This window comes from Macrobrachium nipponense, chromosome 29 (genome assembly GCF_015104395.2).
Source record: "Macrobrachium nipponense isolate FS-2020 chromosome 29, ASM1510439v2, whole genome shotgun sequence".
Lineage (NCBI taxonomy): Eukaryota > Metazoa > Arthropoda > Malacostraca > Decapoda > Palaemonidae > Macrobrachium > Macrobrachium nipponense.
In genome coordinates this window covers 10,351,482-10,373,537 of record NC_061092.1, presented here as the reverse complement: position 1 = coordinate 10,373,537, position 22,056 = coordinate 10,351,482, and the positions used below count along the sequence as shown (strand labels likewise).

General features: G+C 35.2%; 1 protein-coding gene across 7 annotated transcripts in view; it reads left to right on the top strand.

Annotated features, from left to right (window-relative positions):
• Positions 1-22,056, top strand: part of LOC135206111 (protein SON-like) — a 40,600-nt gene that overhangs the window by 1,255 nt on the left and 17,289 nt on the right. For 3 of the 7 annotated variants that reach the window (XM_064237344.1, XM_064237346.1, XM_064237345.1), the window contains exons 2-14: positions 286-1,783; positions 3,683-3,997; positions 5,707-5,745; positions 6,655-6,889; positions 7,068-7,166; positions 7,697-7,772; positions 7,938-8,076; positions 8,882-9,045; positions 11,113-11,218; positions 11,758-11,793; positions 12,387-12,466; positions 15,416-15,526; positions 16,346-16,459. In XM_064237344.1, coding sequence (XP_064093414.1) covers positions 286-1,783; positions 3,683-3,997; positions 5,707-5,745; positions 6,655-6,889; positions 7,068-7,166; positions 7,697-7,772; positions 7,938-8,076; positions 8,882-9,045; positions 11,113-11,218; positions 11,758-11,793; positions 12,387-12,466; positions 15,416-15,526; positions 16,346-16,459 — 3,012 coding nt within the window. Of the gene's footprint in view, positions 1-285; positions 1,784-3,682; positions 3,998-5,706; positions 5,746-6,654; positions 6,890-7,067; positions 7,167-7,696; positions 7,773-7,937; positions 8,077-8,881; positions 9,046-11,112; positions 11,219-11,757; positions 11,794-12,386; positions 12,467-15,415; positions 15,527-16,345; positions 16,460-17,990; positions 18,712-22,056 lie in introns of those variants that run through there. The other 4 variants (XR_010312679.1, XR_010312680.1, XR_010312678.1 and 1 more) reach the window with 4 other exon arrangements.

Sequence of the window (22,056 nt, the reverse complement as noted above, 5' to 3'; positions counted from 1 at the left end):
ATGTTTATTTAACTGTAAGATAACAAACCTCTAAATCTTGAGTAGCTCTGGTTCTGAATGACTTGATTCAGAAAATATTTTGCAAAACTTGTCATCTTATAGGCACAGTAAAGTGCACATTGAATTTTTTTATTAATAATGTGATACATTTTGAAATGGATCTCGCCTCAGTATTACGATAGCTGCATTTCCTGCGTCAGGGTTGAAATACAGCTATCGTAATATGGAGGAAAGTATTTAAAAAGTAAATTTTAATTTAGAAATTTCTATTTCATATCTTTGCAGATGGATGTTGAGAACAAGACATCAGATGAAATTCTACAGGAGTTGTTCAGTGCACTGAATGTACCTTTGTCTCCTAAAGTGAAGGAAGAAGAGCAGCCCTCAGATAACCAAGATAATTCTCTGCATTCTGAAGGTAATGAAGACAAGGGGGCAGATTCAAAATCCAGTGAAAGTGAAGCTGAGTCTAAAGGACAGAAAGAACAGGTAACAAAAAATCACAAACATAAAACATCAAAAAAGAAGAAAGAAAAGAAAAAGAAAAAGAAGAAACACAAAAAGAAAGATGATGATGGCCGTCACAAAAGTAAGAAGAAACGCCGAAAGGCGCAGGAGAGTCCGCCTGTACTGAAAGCGCAAGAAGTTGAGGTGGAATCAAAAGAAGAGGTAATAAAAATTATTGATGTCATTGTAGAACAGACTGAAAAGTTTATTAGCAATAATGAAGTGTCAAATGTCGAGGTAAAAGGAGAAGAATTGACGAATGATCCGTGTCCCAAAGAAGAAGTCAATAAAACTTTGTCGCAGAATGGCAAGAGGAAGTCTGATACAAATTCAGATTCAGGTGATAAAGAGGATACCTCAAAAAAACCCACCAAAAAATTGAAGTCTCCTTTAAGGTCTCATTCTAGTTCAAAGTCATTACGCAGTAGATCTAGGTCTCCTAGCAGGGTGAGACAAAGACATTCAAGATCAAGGTCACACCAAGGTAGACACACTAGGTCGAGGTCACGCCAAGGTAGACACTCTAGGTCAAGATCCCATTCTAGATCAAAACATGGCAGCAGACACTCGAGATCGAGCTCCAGAAAGAAATCTTCAGCTTACAAATCTAAAGCAAAATCTCCTGCCGAATCAGATAAACTAAAACACAGAAGATCATCGCGGTCATGTTCAAGATCACATTCGCCTAGGTCATCCAGAAAACGAAGATATTCCAAATCACGCTCTAGATCTCCTTCATCGAAAAATGGAAAGCGAAAGCCTTCAAGATCACATTCGAAGTCTTTGTCCCCTAAATATTCCAGAAGAAAAAGATATCACTCACCATCGTTGTCTCCTGTTAAAGTGTCAAAACATAGGTCTAGATCAAGGTCAGGGTCTCACAAGAAGGTTGTTTCTAAAGAAATTTCTGATACTTTGACCAAAGCTTCTGAGAGCTCTTCAAAAGTAAATACTACATCAAAAAAAACTGAGAAGAGCCTAGAGATTGACCTTAGCTCAATACCAACTCCAGATGTACAACAGTCTCTATGTCCAGCCACTTTGCCAATATCTCTTGAGAGTATACCACTGCCCGTCCCTCCAATTTCTACTGAAGTCCAAGATCCAAGTTCCATTCCATTACCCCAGCCAGTTGTACCTTGTAAAGAACAATTAAATGGTAAAGATCACTCTGAAGATAATGATAAAGAAATAGATTTAGGAACTATTCCTGTTCCAGGATATGTTTCTGAAACAGCAACAAAGGAACAGGAGCCACTTAAACCTACAGATACAGGTATGCAAATAATTGTTGGTTTGTGTTTATGAGAATTTATTCATACAAAGTTTGACTCATTATTATAGCACAACTATTATACCTAACTGTTTTTCATCAATTGGCATTACGTTTGTATTTGTCCTGGCTAAATTGAGTAGAATTTTTATCTTTTCTCCTTGTCCCATCTCTCATACTGACTGGATTGTTCTTTCACATGCACGTTTGATCCCCGATTTTGTTGCCAAGAACAACCAGATTTGCTGAACAGCAGCACCAATATGAAGTAAATGTTTCTTACTGTCGAACTTGTCTGTTCCAGAGGTCCTTTATTCCTCACACCGTTGGACTGTGGAACAGTCTCCCTGAAGATGTGTGATTGAAACTTCAAAAGTTCTTGTGTAGATTCAAAGCATTACTAACCTAATGCTATTCTCCTTGCATTTTAATACATTTTTATATTTGTACTAATTTATTTATTTATTTTTTGTTTTTAATAAGTGAAGTCTCTTTATTTTGTGTTTCCCTTTTACCTTCTCGTACTTCCTAATGATCACCATATTCTTTAGAAGCTTGAATTTCAAGTCAGTGGCCCCTGTGGGCTTGTTCTATATGGCTGGGGTTCATCTTCTGAATAATAATAGTAATAATTATTGAAGAATTGCATTATTTTTTTATTGAGATTTCAATTTCTCATAGAGTTTACAGGAGGGTGAGGATGGTTGGCATGGCTCCTCACCCTTTAGATTTTTGGTAACAGGTGCTTGGGAAGATGAATCTCATTTCATGCTTAGTCCTAATTGCTGGGTCCAATTTAGTTGGTTTGCTGTCCCTAAATTCCTTACAGCCATTCTTTTTCACTTGCCTAAGAAAGGGGTTCATGTGTAACCTATGTCCCTGATGAAGACTAGTCATGATGGGTACAATTTTCCGTGTCGAAATGATAACAGTGGTTGCAGGTCCACAATAATATCGCATGTGAGTATTTAGTCTTTAATAGATAATAAAAGCTTTCAAGCCTTGTACAAGGTTCGAAAGCTTTTATTATCTATTAAAGACTAAATACTCAAATGCGATATTGTGGGCCTGCAACCACTAGCCATAATATTGTTCACTATTATGAAATTATTAATACTGCTGTAGACCTCCATTGAATAAAGTACAAAAATAATTCCTCATTATTCTTGGTTTTGTAAGAAGTACAACTTTCTTTCACATAAAATGTTAGAAATTTAGAACAAGCGAGTAACTCAAAGGTTCTGTGCGGATAAAGACCCTGTGTAAATACGTAGTATGTTAAAAAGCAGGGCAGCCCAACTTTATTGCAACCCACAGGTTAAACTAGTTGCATGCTCGACTGGAGAGCCCTTGAAAAAATAATTGAATCAATAAAACATAAACGCCTAACCAATCTTCACTAATTTTAACCGTAAATTGAGTGAAATTTAGCAAGATTCAATGTTCTAGGGTAGTGATGGTGCTCAGTTTCCCTGATTGTAAAGCCCTTCTGGCTTCATTTCGAATGAAGTTGTCTGTTTCTAAGGCACAATTTCTTTCCAACCATATTTTTGATTACTGATATTTTTCTTTGACTTGTTAGTGTTATGCTGGTTACGTTTTGTCAGGTGGTGACCAAGTATCAGGGTTTGATTGAAATACACCCATGCCATGTTTCTACAGAAGTATGCCTTTGGCTTCAAGTACAATGGAGCATCTACTAGTTAACAGCTAAATGAAAGTTTAAGACCCTTAATGTAGTGAATAGATTAACCCACCTAAAATAACAATAATATATGCGGCTTGAAAGTCTTCTTAGCAGTTTTAGGTACTTCTGCTCAACTTTGTTTTTGTAGTTCATTGTAATTTTTCACAAACAATTCTGCCTCATTATTTATGTTGTATTATTATTTTTTTTTTCAGGGGTGGAAAAGAGTAAAGCTAAAACAATCATCATTAAGAGTTTGAAAGACAGTTTAATCTACTTGCAAGCCCAGGAAGAAGCTGAAAGACGTGCGAAAGTGAAGCAAAATGATGATGAAGAGGTTTCTGAAAAAATTGTTGAGAAGAGTAATGGAAAGTTAGAAGACACTGAGATGAAAGACCAGAAAACAGAAAGTAAGACTGAAGAAGAAGAAGAAGAAGAAGAAGAAGAAGCAGCCACAGAGGAAAGTGTGAAAGAGCCAGAAGAAGAGGAATCAAGTGCTCCCAAGAAAAGCACCAACAGCGATCAGTATGGTAAGTATTTTACTATAAATTCTTTTCCTTGTGAAATGTGGTTGAGTGACATTGTTGCAGGTTCATGAACTGCTTGCTTTTTGGTTGTGCTCCATTTCTGAAACTCCTTTTGTGAAATAAAGTTTGGTTTATTTTCATTAATACATATTTTGTATGTAAGTTATAAATTGTCATTATGATTGGCCTCACTGTGGGTTCTAGAGTTTCAGCCCGAATCCAGATACTCTCCTGCTATCACTTACTGTTGAGGGATGTAAGGCATTTAATTGCAAATGCAGAAAAAAAAGAAACCTAGTGTTTTTGAGAAGTGATTACTGGACTGCTATCCTTTTGATATATACTATTAAAAATCAGTGACATTTGTGAAAGGCCTGCTACATGTGTGATAGTGACTTGAGCACTCATTCAGAAAACTGAGATTTTGAAGTGATCAAAGTGATTAGATGGAATTGCATCTGGAAAATCATATTGCATATGAGAAAGTTTAGTATGTGTAAGTGACACTTGTTAATGCTGTTAGAATATCTTACTTCTTTCTCAGATGATTTTACTTTTCATGTTTTTACTTTATATACTGTAATGCAAAAGAATAAGATGGTTTAGGCACTGATGATTGAAGGAATGGATAATTTAGAATAGTAGTAGGTAAGCAAGTTGCAGGAGGTAGGGCAGTAAAAGCCTCTGATAATTCTCTGGATAGAAAATGGTAGGGGTAACTCATTTCATGTCTAACGGCATTAGTGTAAAATCTGACATAAGACTTTGATGATTAGTGCATTACAGTTCTAAGTAGATGTCTGAAGCCTCTTGGGATTTGTATTTCATAGTTGTCTTAAGAACTGCAATTATGATTGGTCTATCACATGAATATTATTGTATTTAACCAGACTTCTTTCATGAGTTGGATTCCAGCAAAGAACATCGGCTCAGACCTCTTGTGTCTGTGCTTTTAAAATTAGTATATGGTAATCATTTTGCACAGTGTCCGCCATATTTATTCAAGTGCCATAATGCCACATAGCCCCTTAACATATGTCTTTTATTCATTAGTTAAACCTACTTCAAAATTGTGAAAAACCTTCGCGGTAGTATTTTAGGGGACATGTTAGTGGTTTAAATGAGGCTGTAATACTGCTTTTAAGTGTTGTCAGTACGTATTAGCTTGTACTACTATGTTAGCAACTGATTTTGCATTAATGTATTTTTACTGATTTGTTCATCTTTCTCTATTTTCATCTGTATATTCTACTTCACTTTTCTATCTCCCCTTGTGGGACATAATGTAGATGGAACTAAAAGGCTCCTGTGCAGTATCCCTATGGTCTAAGCTGCATTACATTTTGTTTTCTGCTTTTTATCAAGTCCATTTTGGCCTCTCCCCACCTAGCTGTCCAACTTCTTTATCTTTACCTTACTCCAGTTCCCAGCCTCGGTTTACGAAAAAATCTGTAGATGATCCTTATGGGAGTCTGGAAATGCAACCTAATGGTCTTGATCCACTACTAATTTATAAGCTAATATTGTAATTTTGTGATTTTCACAGTTAGTTATTGTATACTTTAGAAGCTTCTTATGCAAGTAGAACCCTTTTATTACTTATTGAATATACACTCATGTTGAATAATAATAAACTGGCCTTATAAATAATTTCTTATTGCTTTATAAAATGTGATTATGTTGCCTAATTACTTCTACCATTTGGTTTTCAGAAGTTGACGAGGGTGAAATAGTAGTTAAAAATGGCAATGGTATGTACTGAACACTTTCATTTTAATTTTACCAGGAAAATAACTCATAGTAATATACAGTAATAACCATGATAATGGTAATAATAATACGTAGTACTATAATAACAATGAAATAGTGTCTCAGATGCTTTAGGTTTATTGTTTATTATTTATTTGCTTAATTATCCTCCTCTCTAGTGATGTCAGATGCTATTTTATATTCCAGAAGTTCATAGGTGGAAAAATATACTGGGTTTAGTGGGTAATTAAGAAATTAATAATACACATTATAAGTTTTTGTATCATGCAAGTGGAATGTGCTCAGAACAAGTGAAAAAAATGAGGTTTCCAAGAAAAACCACTTACATGTGAAGATAAGTAGAGCACTCAGCACTTGCCTAGAATGTCCAGGTAATTAAATAGAAAATCCAACTTAACCCAGTATGTATGCATATTTTCCTGTCTGTGACCTTTGGGAGTATACATAATGTTTAACTGGCAACACCTTGAAAAGATAACGAAAACAAAAAATAATAAAAAAACTATACATTTATTTACAATCTTTCATTGTTGCAGCACAATGAGGCAGTCTCTTACCTAATATTATAATAAATGTACAGTAATAATTATAATATGTAATGATAATAATAATACAAGGGTAAATATTGATCCAAGCTAAATAGGATACTAGTCAACCTTTAGCATAGGTAAAAACCTTACATGTAAGAAATGGGTCAACATTGATTTAAACTGTTACTCTTTATTTGGGAAGAAAATGCAATTCTGTTCTTAGATTAAGGCCAATATAAAAATTTACAAATCTTTTGACAAGAATAAAAAAAATCCCTTTTGGTAGGCCCCATTCTTTGTAGCTTTAAGTATTGGTTATTGATGGTACTCAGGTTTTTTTTCTTTCAATTTGGTTTTCAGAAGTTGAAGATGGGGAAATTGTTAGTGAAAATGACAATGAGGAGGTCACCAAAACCAAATCACACAAAAAGAAATCCAAAAAGGACAAAGACAAGAGTAAAGAGAAGAAGAAAAGTAAGAGGGAGAAGACTAAGGAGAAGAAAAAGCAAGCGAAAGAAAGATCCAAAAGCAAGGAGAGAAGTGTCAAAAGTAGATCGAGATCCAAGGAGCGTTCTAAGCATAGAAAGTCCTCCAGGTTAGTGCAGATGATGCTGAAGGGTTGGCTAAATGGTAATGAATTTCAAAGAAGTAATTTATTATCTAATTGTTGGATGTATTTAGAATACAGGCTCGAAATAATTTTACTGTTATGTTATGAAGCCTTTTTTCATTTGTATTTTAAAATGACTAGCCGATATTCTTCTTTTTCACAGTAGCTGGCATAGAGATCGGGATGTTGACCGAAGATATAGAAGGTACTCACGCTCACGCAGTCACTCAAGAGACCGACATTCACGTTTTCGTCGTCGGAGGTATTTTTTGAGAGTGAATTTTTATCATTAGTTCTTGAGTGTGTTTAAGTGCAAAACTTAGTATTTTGCGTGGTCTTTATGTGTCCCTTGTGTATGAAAACAACAATGATGATGATGTACAATTTAGATGAAAAACTGTGGTTCCATTTTCACCATGTTGCCATTCTTGTGGTGACTTTAGTGCAGAGATATTAAAATGTTTGCTACTCCCCAGTGTAGTGACTGTTTTTAGCTCATTGATTTTGGTGTTAAGTATTAATTATACACCAACACCAGTATTTTACTTTGTTAACCATTCAAAATACCCTTAGGATTTCAAGTACACTGTATTTTATTGTAGTACTTTAGATTTTGCAGATACATACACTGTACTCACAGTTTTTCTTAAGGAGACTAACACCTTACTTCCAATAATCATTGAAATTAGATATTCACTTAGGCCAACATTTGTTGCATTTTTGTAATTATGAAAGGGAACTTCATTAATCACTGTTACCAACTATATTGCTTACCATGTCCTTTGTCCTCAGTTATTCAAGATCACGTTCGAGGTCCAGGTCGCGTTCAGGAAGAAAAGGAGACTGTGTTTCAGATCTCCGTGATAAGGTACGTGTTTCTGAGATTTTCATGAATTATTGTTATTATAGTATTATTAAGTAGTTTTGCTAGACCACTTGAGTTAATTTATTTAGCTTTCCAAGGGCCAATAGATGTTGGAAGAGTACGTTCGGAAATGTTGAAGTTTATGTAGATTTTATCTTTCATTTCCAGGTTACGAGAAAACGGCTCCTTGAAATTGCACGTCGCAATGCTGTGTACCTTATGCAGAATGGTTGTCTTCCACCTAGTGTGGAGCAAGAGCAGTTGGTGAAAATTAAAACTGGAGGAAAAAGTGTTGAGGAACTTACAGGTAATTGGAATATATGTATTGTGTTCAGTCAGTATTCTTTGGTATATGAGAGATCTTGTATGTTTTATAAAGATTAGTGAAACGTGTCCTTAAGCTAGCTGTTCTTTTCCTTTTGAATGGTCATTGATTTAGACAATCATGCTGGCGGGCAAGCAACAGTTCATGTATCTGTATATTATTAATTTTTTATTTTGATTGGTATTGGTGTGAAAGGTAAGGAAATAGTTATAAATTTACTATTTTGATTGTTATAAGAATGAAAAATTGCCATATGATGGAAATTAATATCCTGTCTGGTAGCTGGAAGTCACATTCAAATTGCAGGAAATCCACATTTCCGGTCATTATTCAGAAAACAATTTGCATAAAACAAGTCATTGTACTTGTACATTTTTTTCATATTGGCAGACATTTGGGGATACTTTGTGGTATTCTTTGGGCAAGAAAACTTAACCCAGATCAAGATTAAGTGGAAAGGGCAGTAAAGTTTGTGACAGTGTCATATACTGAACAGTGAACTAGAGAGTTTGATGCCAGTAATTTTGTTTATTTATTTATCTCTTCACAATATACAGTATGTGGGATAGATGTGTTACAAAGGTTATTGTTGCTCTATTCAAAGGTATTTGTTCTTCTCAGTACACATGTAGCAGTTTGCTGCAACAGGATATTCTCTCTCTCTAGTCTTCCTGCATAAATAGACTTATACTGTATGTTTGCTTTATAGAGAATAGTGAAATGAAAAGCAAGAGTATCTTTTGTGTGTGTAGTATACAAGAATTATTGGTGTAATCCATCATTTCAGATTTTTGTAAGCAGTTAGTAGCTTCGGGTAACTATAGCGATGCTGAACTAAGTGATCCATCTCCCAGTTCAGATGAAGATGACAATAACCCTGATAAACCCTTCAGCTGTACTCGTCATCCCTTCAGTGTCAGAGACAGCAAGCCTATATTAATGAATATCAGAGTAAGTTCGTAATTCTCAACCTTGTGAGTTTTATCACATGAACACTCTTCTGGTACTTAACAAATAGCTAACAAAACTCAGTCTATGTATGTACAGAATCTAGGTCAATAGTTTGGATATCCAAACTTCAAACAAATGTTAAGCTTTGGAGGTAATTAAGTAAGGAAATTACTGAAGAACCTTCATATTTTATTTGTCTAGTTATTAAATTATATTAATAAAAATAATGGCAGAAGTATTATTATTATTATTACTTAGAAGATGAAACCTATTCATTTGGAACAAGCCCACTGGGTCTATTGACTTGAAAATTCAAGCTTCCAAAGAATATGGTTCTCATTCGGAAGTAAGATAAGGTAAAGGGAAATGCAGAAACAAGAAATCTCGCGTATTTAAAGGAAGAAATTAATAATTAGATCAAAATATATTAAAGTACAAGGAGAACAGCATTAGGGGAGTAATGCTTTGTATCTTCACTTGAACTTTTGAAGTTGGGAGACTGTTCAACAGTGCAACAGTGTGAGGAATAAAGAACCCCTGAAACTAAGAAGTTCAACAGTGAGGTACAGTTACTGCATATTGGTGCAGCTGTTCAGCAAATCTGGTTTCTCTTGGCAGGAAAAGGGAATTAAGAATCACTTGTGAATTTGTAAGATCTCTATTGAAATATAACTTCTGAAAAAGTGGCAACAAACATGAGACCATCTGTCGATGGTCTAAGTCATAGCTTGCTAATATTAGGAAACTGAAACCTACCACCACGAACCACTCTAAAAGATGTATGTCTGGCAGAAGCTGGCATCCACACCAGAGAACAGTATTCTAGGAAAGGAAGCACAAGTGACCTAAAACAGGTTGCATTGACTTTATCACTTATAAATATATGAGGCCTTGTGAACAGTACCTAAATTTTGTGTGGCATTTGCTGAAACTTTCATTAGATGTTTCTCAGAAGTAAGATACGAATCAGACGTTACTCCTGGTATAGTTAAAGCTTCAGACTAATTCATCCAAAAACCATCCACCTGAAGGTGAGGAAAGGAGGGAAAATCTGTATGAGATCTTGCAACCAGTATTGTTTTTGTTTTATTAGAGTCCAGCCTCATACCCCACCGACTACACTATTCGCTGATCTGGTCGACGTCCTGATTGAGGCTAGATAAGAGTTCTTCTACTTGTAAAAGAAATATATACAGGCGGTCCCCGGGTTACGACGGGGGTTCCGTTCTTGAGACGCGTCGTAAGCCGGAACATCGTCAAAAATCCTAAGAAAACCTTACTTTTAATGCTTTGGATGCATTGAAAACTATGTAAACTGCATTCTTATGGCATTTTTCATCAAAAAACCTTCAAATATTGATTATTTTGCATTTTTGGTGTCATATTTCATCTCCCAGATGAGCATTGTAGGCGTCGTAACCCTGGAACATGCGTCGTAACCCTGGAACATCCATCTTAACCCTGGAAATAACTTCTGTTGACAAGCGTTGTAACCTCGGAACGTCGTAAGCTGAGACTGTCGTAACCTGGGGACTGCCTGTATATATATATTTTTTTAAGAATAATGTCAGAGGATCTGAAAGTGAAAGGAAAGTAAAAGCAAGGGTTATGATGAATCTCCAAGTGTGGTGGGGACTTGGTGCATGCCGTCGCCCTTTCATCATAGGGCCCTTTTTAAAGCTAATGTCTTATTAACTTCTTTTAAAAATACAGTATGTATCTTATGGCATATATACATTCTCTGCATCTTCAAATCACTAGATGAAATTATTGTACTCTAAAAGCTTTGTCAAATACTATCTCAGTTTTTTATCAAATTTATAGCTTTAGTAAAGATCTTTTCTTATTTTCGTATTGTTCTATATGTATTTGTATATTTATTGATACAAACTTTACAGAAGTCCAGGCAGACATTAGCAGATCTTATCAGAAGTCATGCATTGAAAGTCATTCAGGCTGGTTTATTAAAGGAAAAAGCTAGAAGTCCTAACATGTCATAATTGAAATATCTTCCTTATAGTTATTTGTTTTTGTTAAATATTTATTTCAGCAATTAATTCTCTTCAGAATGCTCCAATGTTACCGACGAAAACTAATGCAGAACGCTTAGCAGATCATGCTAAGCTTCGGGAGCAGTTTCCTGTCTCTAGTGGATCCCAGCACCGTAACAAAGGTAAGATTCAGTTTGTTTGGAAATTTACAAATCTTTTTACTTTTGCTATTGCATCTGGTCAGAAATGATTAAACTTGAGCATTTGATGGCTGTCATAATGAGTTGATATACAATTACAGTGTAGTTGAAACACCTGATACGTGATTCAACTTACACTTGATGAAGTTAATGCTAGTTGCTTGTTGTAGTATTCCTGTGCTCTTAGTAGTTTTATCCAAATTCTTTCAGCATTATTATGCCTACATTTGTGGTCTTGAAAATCCACAGAAACAATGCATTCTACTTATTACTTTACTTAAATTCCATGATAGATGAGCTTGTTTGTTAACACTGAAATTCACTTGTGCATAAACTTATGAGCTTACAATTCACTAAATAATACAATGACAGCAATTTTATTATCTTGTTATTGGAAGTGTTTTTGTGTTAATATTAATGCAGTAGTGAAAATATTTATTGTAAAAGAAAAATTTTACAATGTTAAGAACAAAATTAATTAGGTTCAGTGTAGCTACATCTGATTCAATTTTTATTTGCAGGGGAAGTTAACACCACCGAGGATAAACTAAGAACAGGTATGTGGTTACAGTACATATTGTTTTGATAAGTTTTGTATCTAATTTTAAATCATATATCAAGTGTCCTGATGCTTTATAAGTAGTTCTTTTCTTTTGTGTGAATATAGGGCCATATTGTAAAGATTTGTACTTAAGAATTGTTGTTGTGACTTGTAATAAATGCATTTTAAAGATAAAACTGTAGACCAATAACCTGACATGATTGTGAGGAAGTTGAATTGTGGAAGGGATATTGATAGTGATGTTGTAAGGATACACAAGAACACTTGAAAAATATGTACAAGGTTACATTAATACTTCTCATAAATGGGTTTCCTGAACCTCGCCTATTAAATCTAGAGTAGGTAGCCCAGATATATGAGATTCCATAGTCTAGGCTATCTTAGCAAGATGAAGAAGAAAGGTTGAAAATTATTGCATATTGATATATTAACTTGAAACCACAGCAATAAAGTTGAAGTATTGCATGTGACTATTTTGGCTAACTATACTAATAGGCTATTATTAAATACAGAACAATAAAAATAAACAGTTCAGTAAATATTATTCTGGAAGTGGATGATGTCTTATTTCTTGTGTACTTTTTGCAGAAAGTGGTTGGGTTCCTGTCTCACCAAAAGAGAAAAACAAGAAGGAGGAGGATAGTGTGTTCTCAAAAGAAAAAGTCCCAGTAAGTACAAGAAAATTAGTTTGTGTAACTTTTTTTTGTCCTCACTTTAAACTGCTTACGGTGCAGTTGGAAAATTTCCTCAATATTATGTATTACTTGGGCAGAGTACAGTTGGCTTCTTCGGTTGTATAGACTGAAAGAGGAGGCGGACTGGCTGGGGCTCATGCCTGAAAAACAGCCAGGGCCTTCTGCCCAACAGAATCTGTGGCATTCCTGATGAACATGACTGAAGTTCTGTTACCAGTGGATCAATAACCAACTGGTCTAATCTTAAGAGAAATGTATCCTATTTGTTTGTGGTATGTAGGGGACGGGTATGGTTTTAGCTAGCTGGGGATGTATTCGTATTCATACTATTGGTTCAAATACAAAAGCAGAACTCTTGCCTCTGCTCTTTGAAAGAGTTAATGGCAGAGAACACCTAGACTGTCAACAGAGGATGATGCTATCAAATCCAAAGAAGCTGATGCCTTGATGGTAAGATAATGGGCATAAACTCAGTCAACAGGAATGAATCAAAATCTGATCACATCAAATCCCTTAAATCTAACCAACCAGAGCAGAATCCTTGTTAGGCAGAGAATGCAACAAAAGTCTGCTAAGTTTAGAGACAGCATAGCTGGAAGGTATCCAACTTTTACAAAAAACTGGACTACCCCCAAGTGAGAAGATCGGTATTTTCCAACAACTCTGGAACCTAAGATTAAGGAAGAAGCTTCTTCCATGATGCATACCAAAAAAAAAAAAAAAAAGTTGGTAAAAGAATGCCTTGCTTGGTTCTCTGTTTATAGTAAGCATATACATATTGGATTAAATCCTTTTTTACTTACCAATACTGCCTTGGCTTATCCTATGGACAGGAGCTGTACAAAATTTTATTGTGAAGGAGAATTCTGATCAAATGAAAAACCCTGGAAGTTAACCGTAGAAAAAAAATTAAATCATAACTGGGACCTCTTAGGTCATTCAATACTGAAAGCAAAACAGAGTAAAGAGGTTTTCAAGGTGTGAAATGAGGAAAACCTTACAATTGCACTATGAATCAGTTGTTAGGAGAGGGTGGAAAGTAAGATGGAAGAAAGAGAATAAAAAAAAATGAAATTGGCTGCAGTTAGGGGCCAAAGTGACACTGGAAAGAACCTTAAGTAATTTGACCCCGGCAAATTGTGTATTTCCATAAAAAGACACCCCTTGAGGTGGGGAATTTGGTTTTTTGCTAATGTCGCTGCTAACAATTGTGCAGTCATACCAGGAACCAGATTCTCACTTCAGAGCTTCTTGGGTGTCAGAGAGTATGGTTTCTTATAGTGGTGCAACTACTCCTGTCTTGCCCTTGATTTACCCCTAGTAAAGGGTTTGTTGGGGTCTGTTAGTACTGGTGCCGGTGCTTTGTTACTAGCATAGCTGACATAAACAATAAATTCCAATTCAGGAAATTGTAAGTCATAGAACTCCAGCCATGTTTGAATCCCTTGGTGGTTTTCAGGTGGAAGACCTCAGCTGAGTGTGCAAAATCTATTAAGCAAGAATCCAAGTTTACAGGTCATCCTAAGAAGTGCTATGTAGAGATACATCTTCACTTGGACTTCTTTACTTTGGAGGCATGCTGTTAGGTATTGGATGGCAGCACAGCTCAGTCTAAGTTTGGTCCACAATTAGATTGCTTTGCTTCTGTGTCTCTTAAGAGAAATCATAATATCTCATCTTCACAGTTACATGAGGAGTAAGGTGTTTATGACCCTCTTGCAAGTGCCACTGACTAGAACTTGACCCATGGAAGCTTGTTGCTGAAGTAAAAGTCTTGATAACTGCTTCAATTGAAGGAATGCAAATTTATTACTACTGTTTTAGTTCTCTGTTCAAGACCTCGGCATTCAGATGTTATTCTAGACTGTTATGGGCTTTGAAATGCAGACACTGTAATTTATTGTCTGTCACAGGTTTTTGCTTTACATTACATTTCCCTGTTCACTTTAAAACCTAAGCATCCTTGCTAATCTTTATCCTAACGTGTATCTCAGTCAGATCCTTGGTTTCAGTCATATATTCTAAGGGTTTTCTTCAGTGGCTTTTCCTCTTATATTATAAGTTTACCTATCTAAGTGGTGGAATTGGTGTGAAGCGTGGTTTTGAAACAAAGCTTATTTTTTTCAGCACAAACTCATTTGCATCAGCTGTCCTACCTCCCAACCTTGCTGATTGCTTGCAGCTGTTGCTTGCAGCTGTGACTTAGACTACACAAAAAGTAGGTTCTTACTAACCTGAAATCCCGAATCCATATATGGAGCTGCACTGCTATTCAGCCAGCAACAATCTTTTATTTTAGGAACAAGCATCTAGGTTGCATCAAGACCACAAATGTGGGCTGTGTAATTGACACCTTTCCTTCCGGTTGTTTTACAAAAATATGTGAAAAAAATTAAGCAGCTTTTTAATTTATTTTTTAGTTGTTCTGTAAGAGATAATATGCAGTGCATAATTATTATTGAAAACATATTAAAACTTAGGACAATATTAAACTTAAAAATATGTCATGTATACCACCTAATTGACAAAAATGCTCAATAAATGTTTCCTATGGGGATAGGAAATATAGAAAACAGGAATTCATCAAAGAATGCATTAATTTGGGAAGACAGAAATAAGTAGGAATATTTTACAAGTACCAATGAATATTCTCTTGGTTGTAATGGGGATACATGGTTGTCAGTCTTGAGAATACTGGGGATAATAAGGGAAGGGGTTAATGGATTTCTACTGAGAAGAATTTTTTCTCTTCACAAACTATTTCCTTTCCCATTTACGAGTATTAATGAATATTCTCTTGATTGTAAAGGTGATACATGGTTGTCAATCATAAGAATACTGGGGATAATAAGGGAAGGGTTTAATGGATTTCTACTGAGAAAAATTTTTTCTCTTCACAAACTATTTCCTTTCCCATTACAGGCAGTAGACATCTCTCAGATTGTGTCGTCACGTCTTAGTGCCATGAGGAAGTTGCAGGACAATCCAAATGATATGGAAGCCCTCAAGACACTTCATAATGTTCAGAAGGATGTAAGTTCACTTAACAGATAACTAGTAATTAATGAATTAGTTGGGTAGATAATGTGGGTACAAGGAATCTGAGTTATATCTTCTGTAGGTTATCATGAAAATTATCTCGGCATTTTTTTACAACCATTCTGTTAGTTCCTTGAAATATTTTTTAGTTTGACCGCACTGCTTTGTTGCATTAAAATCCATGTGATGAAATTACCACTCTGCTTTGTTGCATTAAGATCCATGTGAAGGTTCTGTTGATGAAATCCATAGTGGTAGTTCAATACTATGGAAAAAGGAAAGCTCTCATAATAAATTGTCAGGGAATGGGATCTATCCAAGCACCAGGAGATGGTTACTGGGATACCTAAGAGCTTGGATTTAGAAGGGGTTTAGCCAAAAGGGTCTTAAGGTATTGCTTTGTATTCAGTAATCATACACTTTTTGGCGAGTCTCCAAATATTTTTACATGACTCAAAACCAGTATGTCAAGTAAAGGAGTCTTTATAACTATATTCTAAAACTGTTTATAACTATATTCTAAAACTTTATTTCCTACTCTGATAAATTTACAATAATCCAGTTCTTCATTTGTGAGCATTTCATATGTATTTTGTCAACTCTTCAGGTTTTGTTGGCAATGGGCCAACATAGCTGCTCCCAGTGATTGTACAAAATGACTGATATTGCTTTTCTGTCTATCACTAAATTGAAAATATAAAAATATTTCATTTATTCATTACACTGTGCTTAACCATCCTTGTTTATATTTTTCCTTTTTTTTAAATGTTCCAGTATTCAGTGTTGTTCTATCACTTGTTTTATTATTTTCAGATGCAGACTTGGGCTTTGAGCAAACAGGAGCCAGGTCAGTTCACAGGATCAACAGGTGTTAAGATTTTGTCCCAGGAAGAATTGTCTGCAGGTCAACAAGCATGGGTGAGGAAGGTAAGGTGTACATGGTGGGTTGTTATCTTTAATTTGATTCTTGTTGGGAGCTGGATGTTGCGCTGAGGCTATGTGCATATAGGGCTTTCTGAATTTCAAAATTATTAATTTTTTTATTTTTTTATTTACTTTTTGTCATGTACAGGAAGTACTTCATGAGTCCAAGGACCTAAGGGACCTAGAGCTATGAAATGTGTCATACTCTTTTTGGGGGTTCAAATCTGTTACACATAGAAAAGTATCCTGATAAAGGGAACCTATGGCTCAATGATTATTAGCTCCCATAATTTACTATGCATATGTCCCTCCCAGACTCCTAACCCTATTTTTTTGGCATTACATACTCAGGTTGAAAGTAGTTGCTGTAGCTAGGTTAGGGCTCCTTTTCCTTTTCCTATTACATGTTTTCCCAGCCCTTTAAGGACTTATCATTTTGATAAAGAAATAGGCAGGGTCATAAATAATTATTTTATTACTTTTTAGAACATGAAGAAGAGTTCAAATGCACAGCATGGTTTATTTCTCTTTATGTTATTTTACAGTGTATTGGTTTTAACAAATGATCTGAGCATCATTTTAGTAGAGAAGGCATACAGGTGTTCTATATATATGTACCCCTAGGGAAACCAAGAGAAGAAAAGCATTTTGAGAAATTGTATTGGATGCAAGGACCATTTGAGGTGGTATTTGGATGGAAGTGATTGAAGTATTAGATACGAGAAGAAATAATATTTAAAATGTTTGGAACGTAAATGCTGAAATTTGGTTGCTTTGAACTGAATGGTATCACAGGAAATGTGGATGCAGACAAGAATGTTGTACTGGAGTAATTTTGGATTGTTGTCAAGTTGGTGATAATTTTTTGACTCACAGATTTATGAGGACACCCCACACAATAAAGTTCTTGAATGTGTAAGATACAGTGTAGTTCGTACAGTAAAGCACATGATGTTGTCCTAATTTCAGCCAAAACAGATGGCAAATCTTGGCAGTTAATTCCTTGAGTAAATTTTCTCAGCATGATGATTTTCAATTTTCCCAGTTAAGTTTTAAAATTATGTAACTTGCTAAATGAGATGTAAATTTTATTTATATAAATATATGTATGTATGTATGCATGCTGATCTGTAAATGTACTTAGGTTCATTTGTGTGTAAGTGTAAACACGTGAATAGATAGGAAATCAAGCTTTTCGTGACATGCGTAGGGGGAGTTGAGGTTTTTAATTTTAATTATCTTGTTTACTGTATAATAATAATAATATGCACAGCTCAAGTTGTGGGAGCATAGTATTTCATGTAACATCAGAATAAAGAACACTTTTGAGACATTCTTGGTTCCCTTTTAGGTTTGTGGTCTTTCTTCCTGGCTTTATTATCACTTGTTTGTCATGTAGTCACATCATCTTTTTGCAAAGTGGTTATCTAATGTTGGATGATGGTATTTATAGGTGAAAGGGATTGTAAAAGATGGATTTTACAGTCTCTTTCTAGCTCAGGGTTACACCAGCCCCCGGACTGTTGTGTTTCAGGTTTCCACTTGCCAGGTCCATCCTGATGACGTAGTGAGAAAGCTCCTCAGCCTTCAAGATGCTGCGCTGCACCGTTGGAAGATTCCAGAAAATTTAGGACACTACCAGGGACCACACTAGTGAAGTACTTGAATTGTGACAAAGCAATTATTGAGTGGAACTTATATTACTTTCTGATAAAAGGATTTTTCAATGTTTGGTTTAATGCTTATATATTTAAAATGGAAGGCCGTAGCAGTTTTATTGAATCAAAGAGAGTGTTCCACTAAGTTCATCATTAGTTTTGGTCCGTGGTAGTGTCTCACAGCTAAAGAGAAAAGGCAACTGCAAGCCTTATAATTTTCTTCTTCGAGGGCTCACGCAGGATAGGGGCCAGTGGGACCATGAGTGGTACACTGACCCCTAGCCTGTCGTGAGAGGGATCTAGAGGAACAAGCTCTCATGAAACACAATTGATCCAATCATTGATTATCATATTTCAGAATCTATAGAGTACCTAAATTACCTTGAATTGCAAATAGAGTTCAAAAAAGGTAAAGCACCATGATCAGAATGATAGACTGAGTATCACTTGCTGGCCAGTTTCCCTTTGCCCCTGGCCAAATGAAGAGAGAGCTTGTTACAGATCTGTCCCAGTGATCGCTCTGTCCCATTAGTGCTTCGAGGTTCTGGCATCCATCTGCTGTGGGGCCAAAGGTGTGTGGCGTCGCGTGGGGACGGGTGAGTGAAACAACATAGTGGTGAGTCAAGGGAATTAGTCATACATGTTGCATCATTAGGTTTGTCATAATCTTTATTTTATATTTTTTTGTAAAAAGGGATCTGGTCATGAAGGAATTTTTCTTCACTTGGACTGAAGTATATAATTTAAGGCTATTTTAGTATATTTAATTTTAGGCAGGAATAATTCTGACAACTAGATAAAATACATGGATAACATAATTTTAAGAGCATTAAAGAAAAGGAATGATGATTAAATTTTCATTAGATTATAACAGGCCACTGACATTATATTAGTGCTTATCTTTTGTCAGATTTTGAGATGATAAATTAGAATGGCGTGGATGTCAATCTTTTAAGATTTTAGTGGCATAATACTTCTCTAGAAATGTCGTTTCTATGGAAAGGCAGACATGACTGATCTGTTAATTATTTTTGTTAAATAATTATCCATTATGGATGTAAAAAAATCAAACACTTTGTATGGGGTGTATAAAAAGCAATGAGGGTAATACTCCAGAATGGCAGGTTACTTGATATTTTGTCTGTAACAAAAATTTGTTTCACTACAAAACCATTACTACATGCACTATATATTGTGATGTTAGTGCACATTCATGGTCTTTGAATATCTCAGACACTGCAGCCTCTATAGATAGAAGATAGTACAGTTGTACATGTGCTACTTGGAGCCTCAAACATCTATCAGTCATATCTTCATTGTACCTTGTCTGCAGTGTTGCCAACAGCTGAGGGTAACTGTATTCTCAGGCTTTCCACTGTAGGGCTGCAAGAAACTTATTTACTTTATTTCAATAATTCTCCACGTACTTCTATTATTTAACTCTGGTGATATTCTGTGATCAATACTTGGATTCTGTGCCTCAGTGAATAGTACATTTTTGCCAGCTTCAGTCTCAGTCTTCAGTTTCCATCTGAGGGATACAACTGATATACAGTACATGGATATGTATTTTTTGGAATGGTAATAGCAGCAGGGCACTTATGTGGAGTCTTTAGAGATGTAACTTCCAGGTAAGTGTCATTCTGAGGCACTACACCTTCATATATGGAAGAACTTGTTTTTACTTACATAAAGGCTCTTCCTCTATCTTTCATAATTATGTGCTGGCTAGAGCCATGGTTTCATTACCTATCTTAGTTATCAAGAGGTGGCTGTGGTTCCTTTAACCAGCATTCTGGGTTATTGAAGAGGTCAAATCTTCCTCCTAAATTGAGATATGGGGTAAATTGATTTTTTTTCGATACAGACCAACCGTTTATAAAAAGTTCCCTCCTCTCAGGCCCAGTTATCCTTCGCAGCCTCATAGACAGTTGACACATAAATTGAGGCAGGTTAATGATGATGGGTACCTTAGGATCCATGTTAACTGTATTACTGCTCTTCTGTCTGTTAAGAAAAGGATATCAATGTCTGTATTATTAAAAAACCATGAGTGTAGGGTGTATGTGAATAATGGGTTTGCATAGCAACAAATCTTGTTGGTTTTATATAAAATCAATTGCTTGTGCATAACTATGAGGGGACAAGAGGAACAGATGTGACTCATGGAGTGTACCTTCTATTACCGAGAACTCTTGTAAAGAGATCTACCACTAATATAATATTGCATGCACAGCATAAGTTCTACAACTCTAAAGCTGATGGCTCATTGCATCTTCACCATGTTTCATTTACTTTCTTTTAGAGGTTGAAGGAAATCAATACTGTACATTTCAGTAAATGCATCAGGAAGTGTAATTTTATTCATAGAGATGATGATGGTCCAAAGGTAGATTTATCACATTGGCTAACATTGAGAAGGCGACCTTAATTTTTATAGGTTATTCATATGGCCTTTATTCCATAAACCGTGGGTTATTGTTTCCTGCTTTAATTATCACATTTAATTTTTGCGAGTAGTTAAGCTTTTAATTATCACCAATCTTTGGTCTGGTTCGTAAATTGCTAGTATCCTCTTATGACAGAAGTTTTTGCTTTGCATACTTGACTTGACTCACTTGGTTTTATACAGTAAACTAAAACTGACTATATAAAATTTAAATTATCAGTTGCTTTCTTGACATATGTGGACAAGGGAGTGCATTCAGGATTGTCAGATGAATGTTAGTTGTCACCAGATATGTAACCATTTAGTTTTCATGCAGTTGATAACTAGAAGTATCATCTGGTACTTTAAATTATTTAAAGTCTTTGGGCCGTTGGAAGTGAAGGAAAAGAATGTGAGTTTGGGATTAAAGCCATTGGCCCATGAAAAGTATGCATTCGTCATTAGAAGTTCTGTTTCTCATGTGAATGATTAATCAAAGACCAGAGAATGATTTTCTAGTGTTTTAGTTTTATTTTAAAGCAAAATGATCTTTGTGACAGTAATGTTTTAGTATTTCATTTCATTTTACATCGTCTTTTTTTCCTAGAAGTTCTTCAGAAATTGATCCTTTTTGACCTATAGATTTTTCTAAAGTAGACTAATTTGACCATAGTCATTTCTAAGCTTGTAAAGGTGGCCAAAAGTATTTATTCATGAATGGTACAGTAGATAGAAATTTGAGCAGGACAAAGGTAGAAAATGATCAAGAGGAATGGAAGAGCAAATATCAACTTTCCATAGCAATGGAAAGTTATCTTAAATTAACATTTTTAAGACTGGAAGGAACAAGTATTGTATGAAATCAGCTTACAGTTATATTTGTAGATGATGTCAGAGCTCATTCTGAGATTTGCACAACCTGTTGATGTTGCATCACAGCTTGCAGCATTGCCACTCCCCGGAAACCTTTGTGAGATGACTTGCATATTGCTTAGAATTGTATAGATGTAGTGAAAATGGAGATTGATCATTATCTTACGTAGTATGATGTGAACCTGATACATTAAAATTCTTTAAGAAACAATAATTATGTTTTGACAGTAAACTCCCAATTCATGTTGGCTACTATGCCAAATGCTAATCTGTCTTGTGTCAGTGGCCCACAAATTTGATCAAGCAGCATATTTATTGACTCAGAAATTAAAATCTGGTATTTACTATTATTTAAAAAGCTGTTATGAACTAGAGATATTGTCATTTTATTTCTTGTTGAAGGTTATTATCAAGGATCATAGTTTCTTTATCCAAAGTTACATTATGCAGTATATAAACAAAAGAAAACTGAAAATTCCTAGTTCTGTTATTACTGTATTAGTAAATATAAATATGTTGTATATCAAGAAGTTTGAGCACAATGAAGTGTCATCAGAATTGTGTGTTTTACTGTGTATGGCTTCAAGTCTAGGTAATATGAAATAGTAATGAATTTTTCACATAATATGAGGCATGAGGAA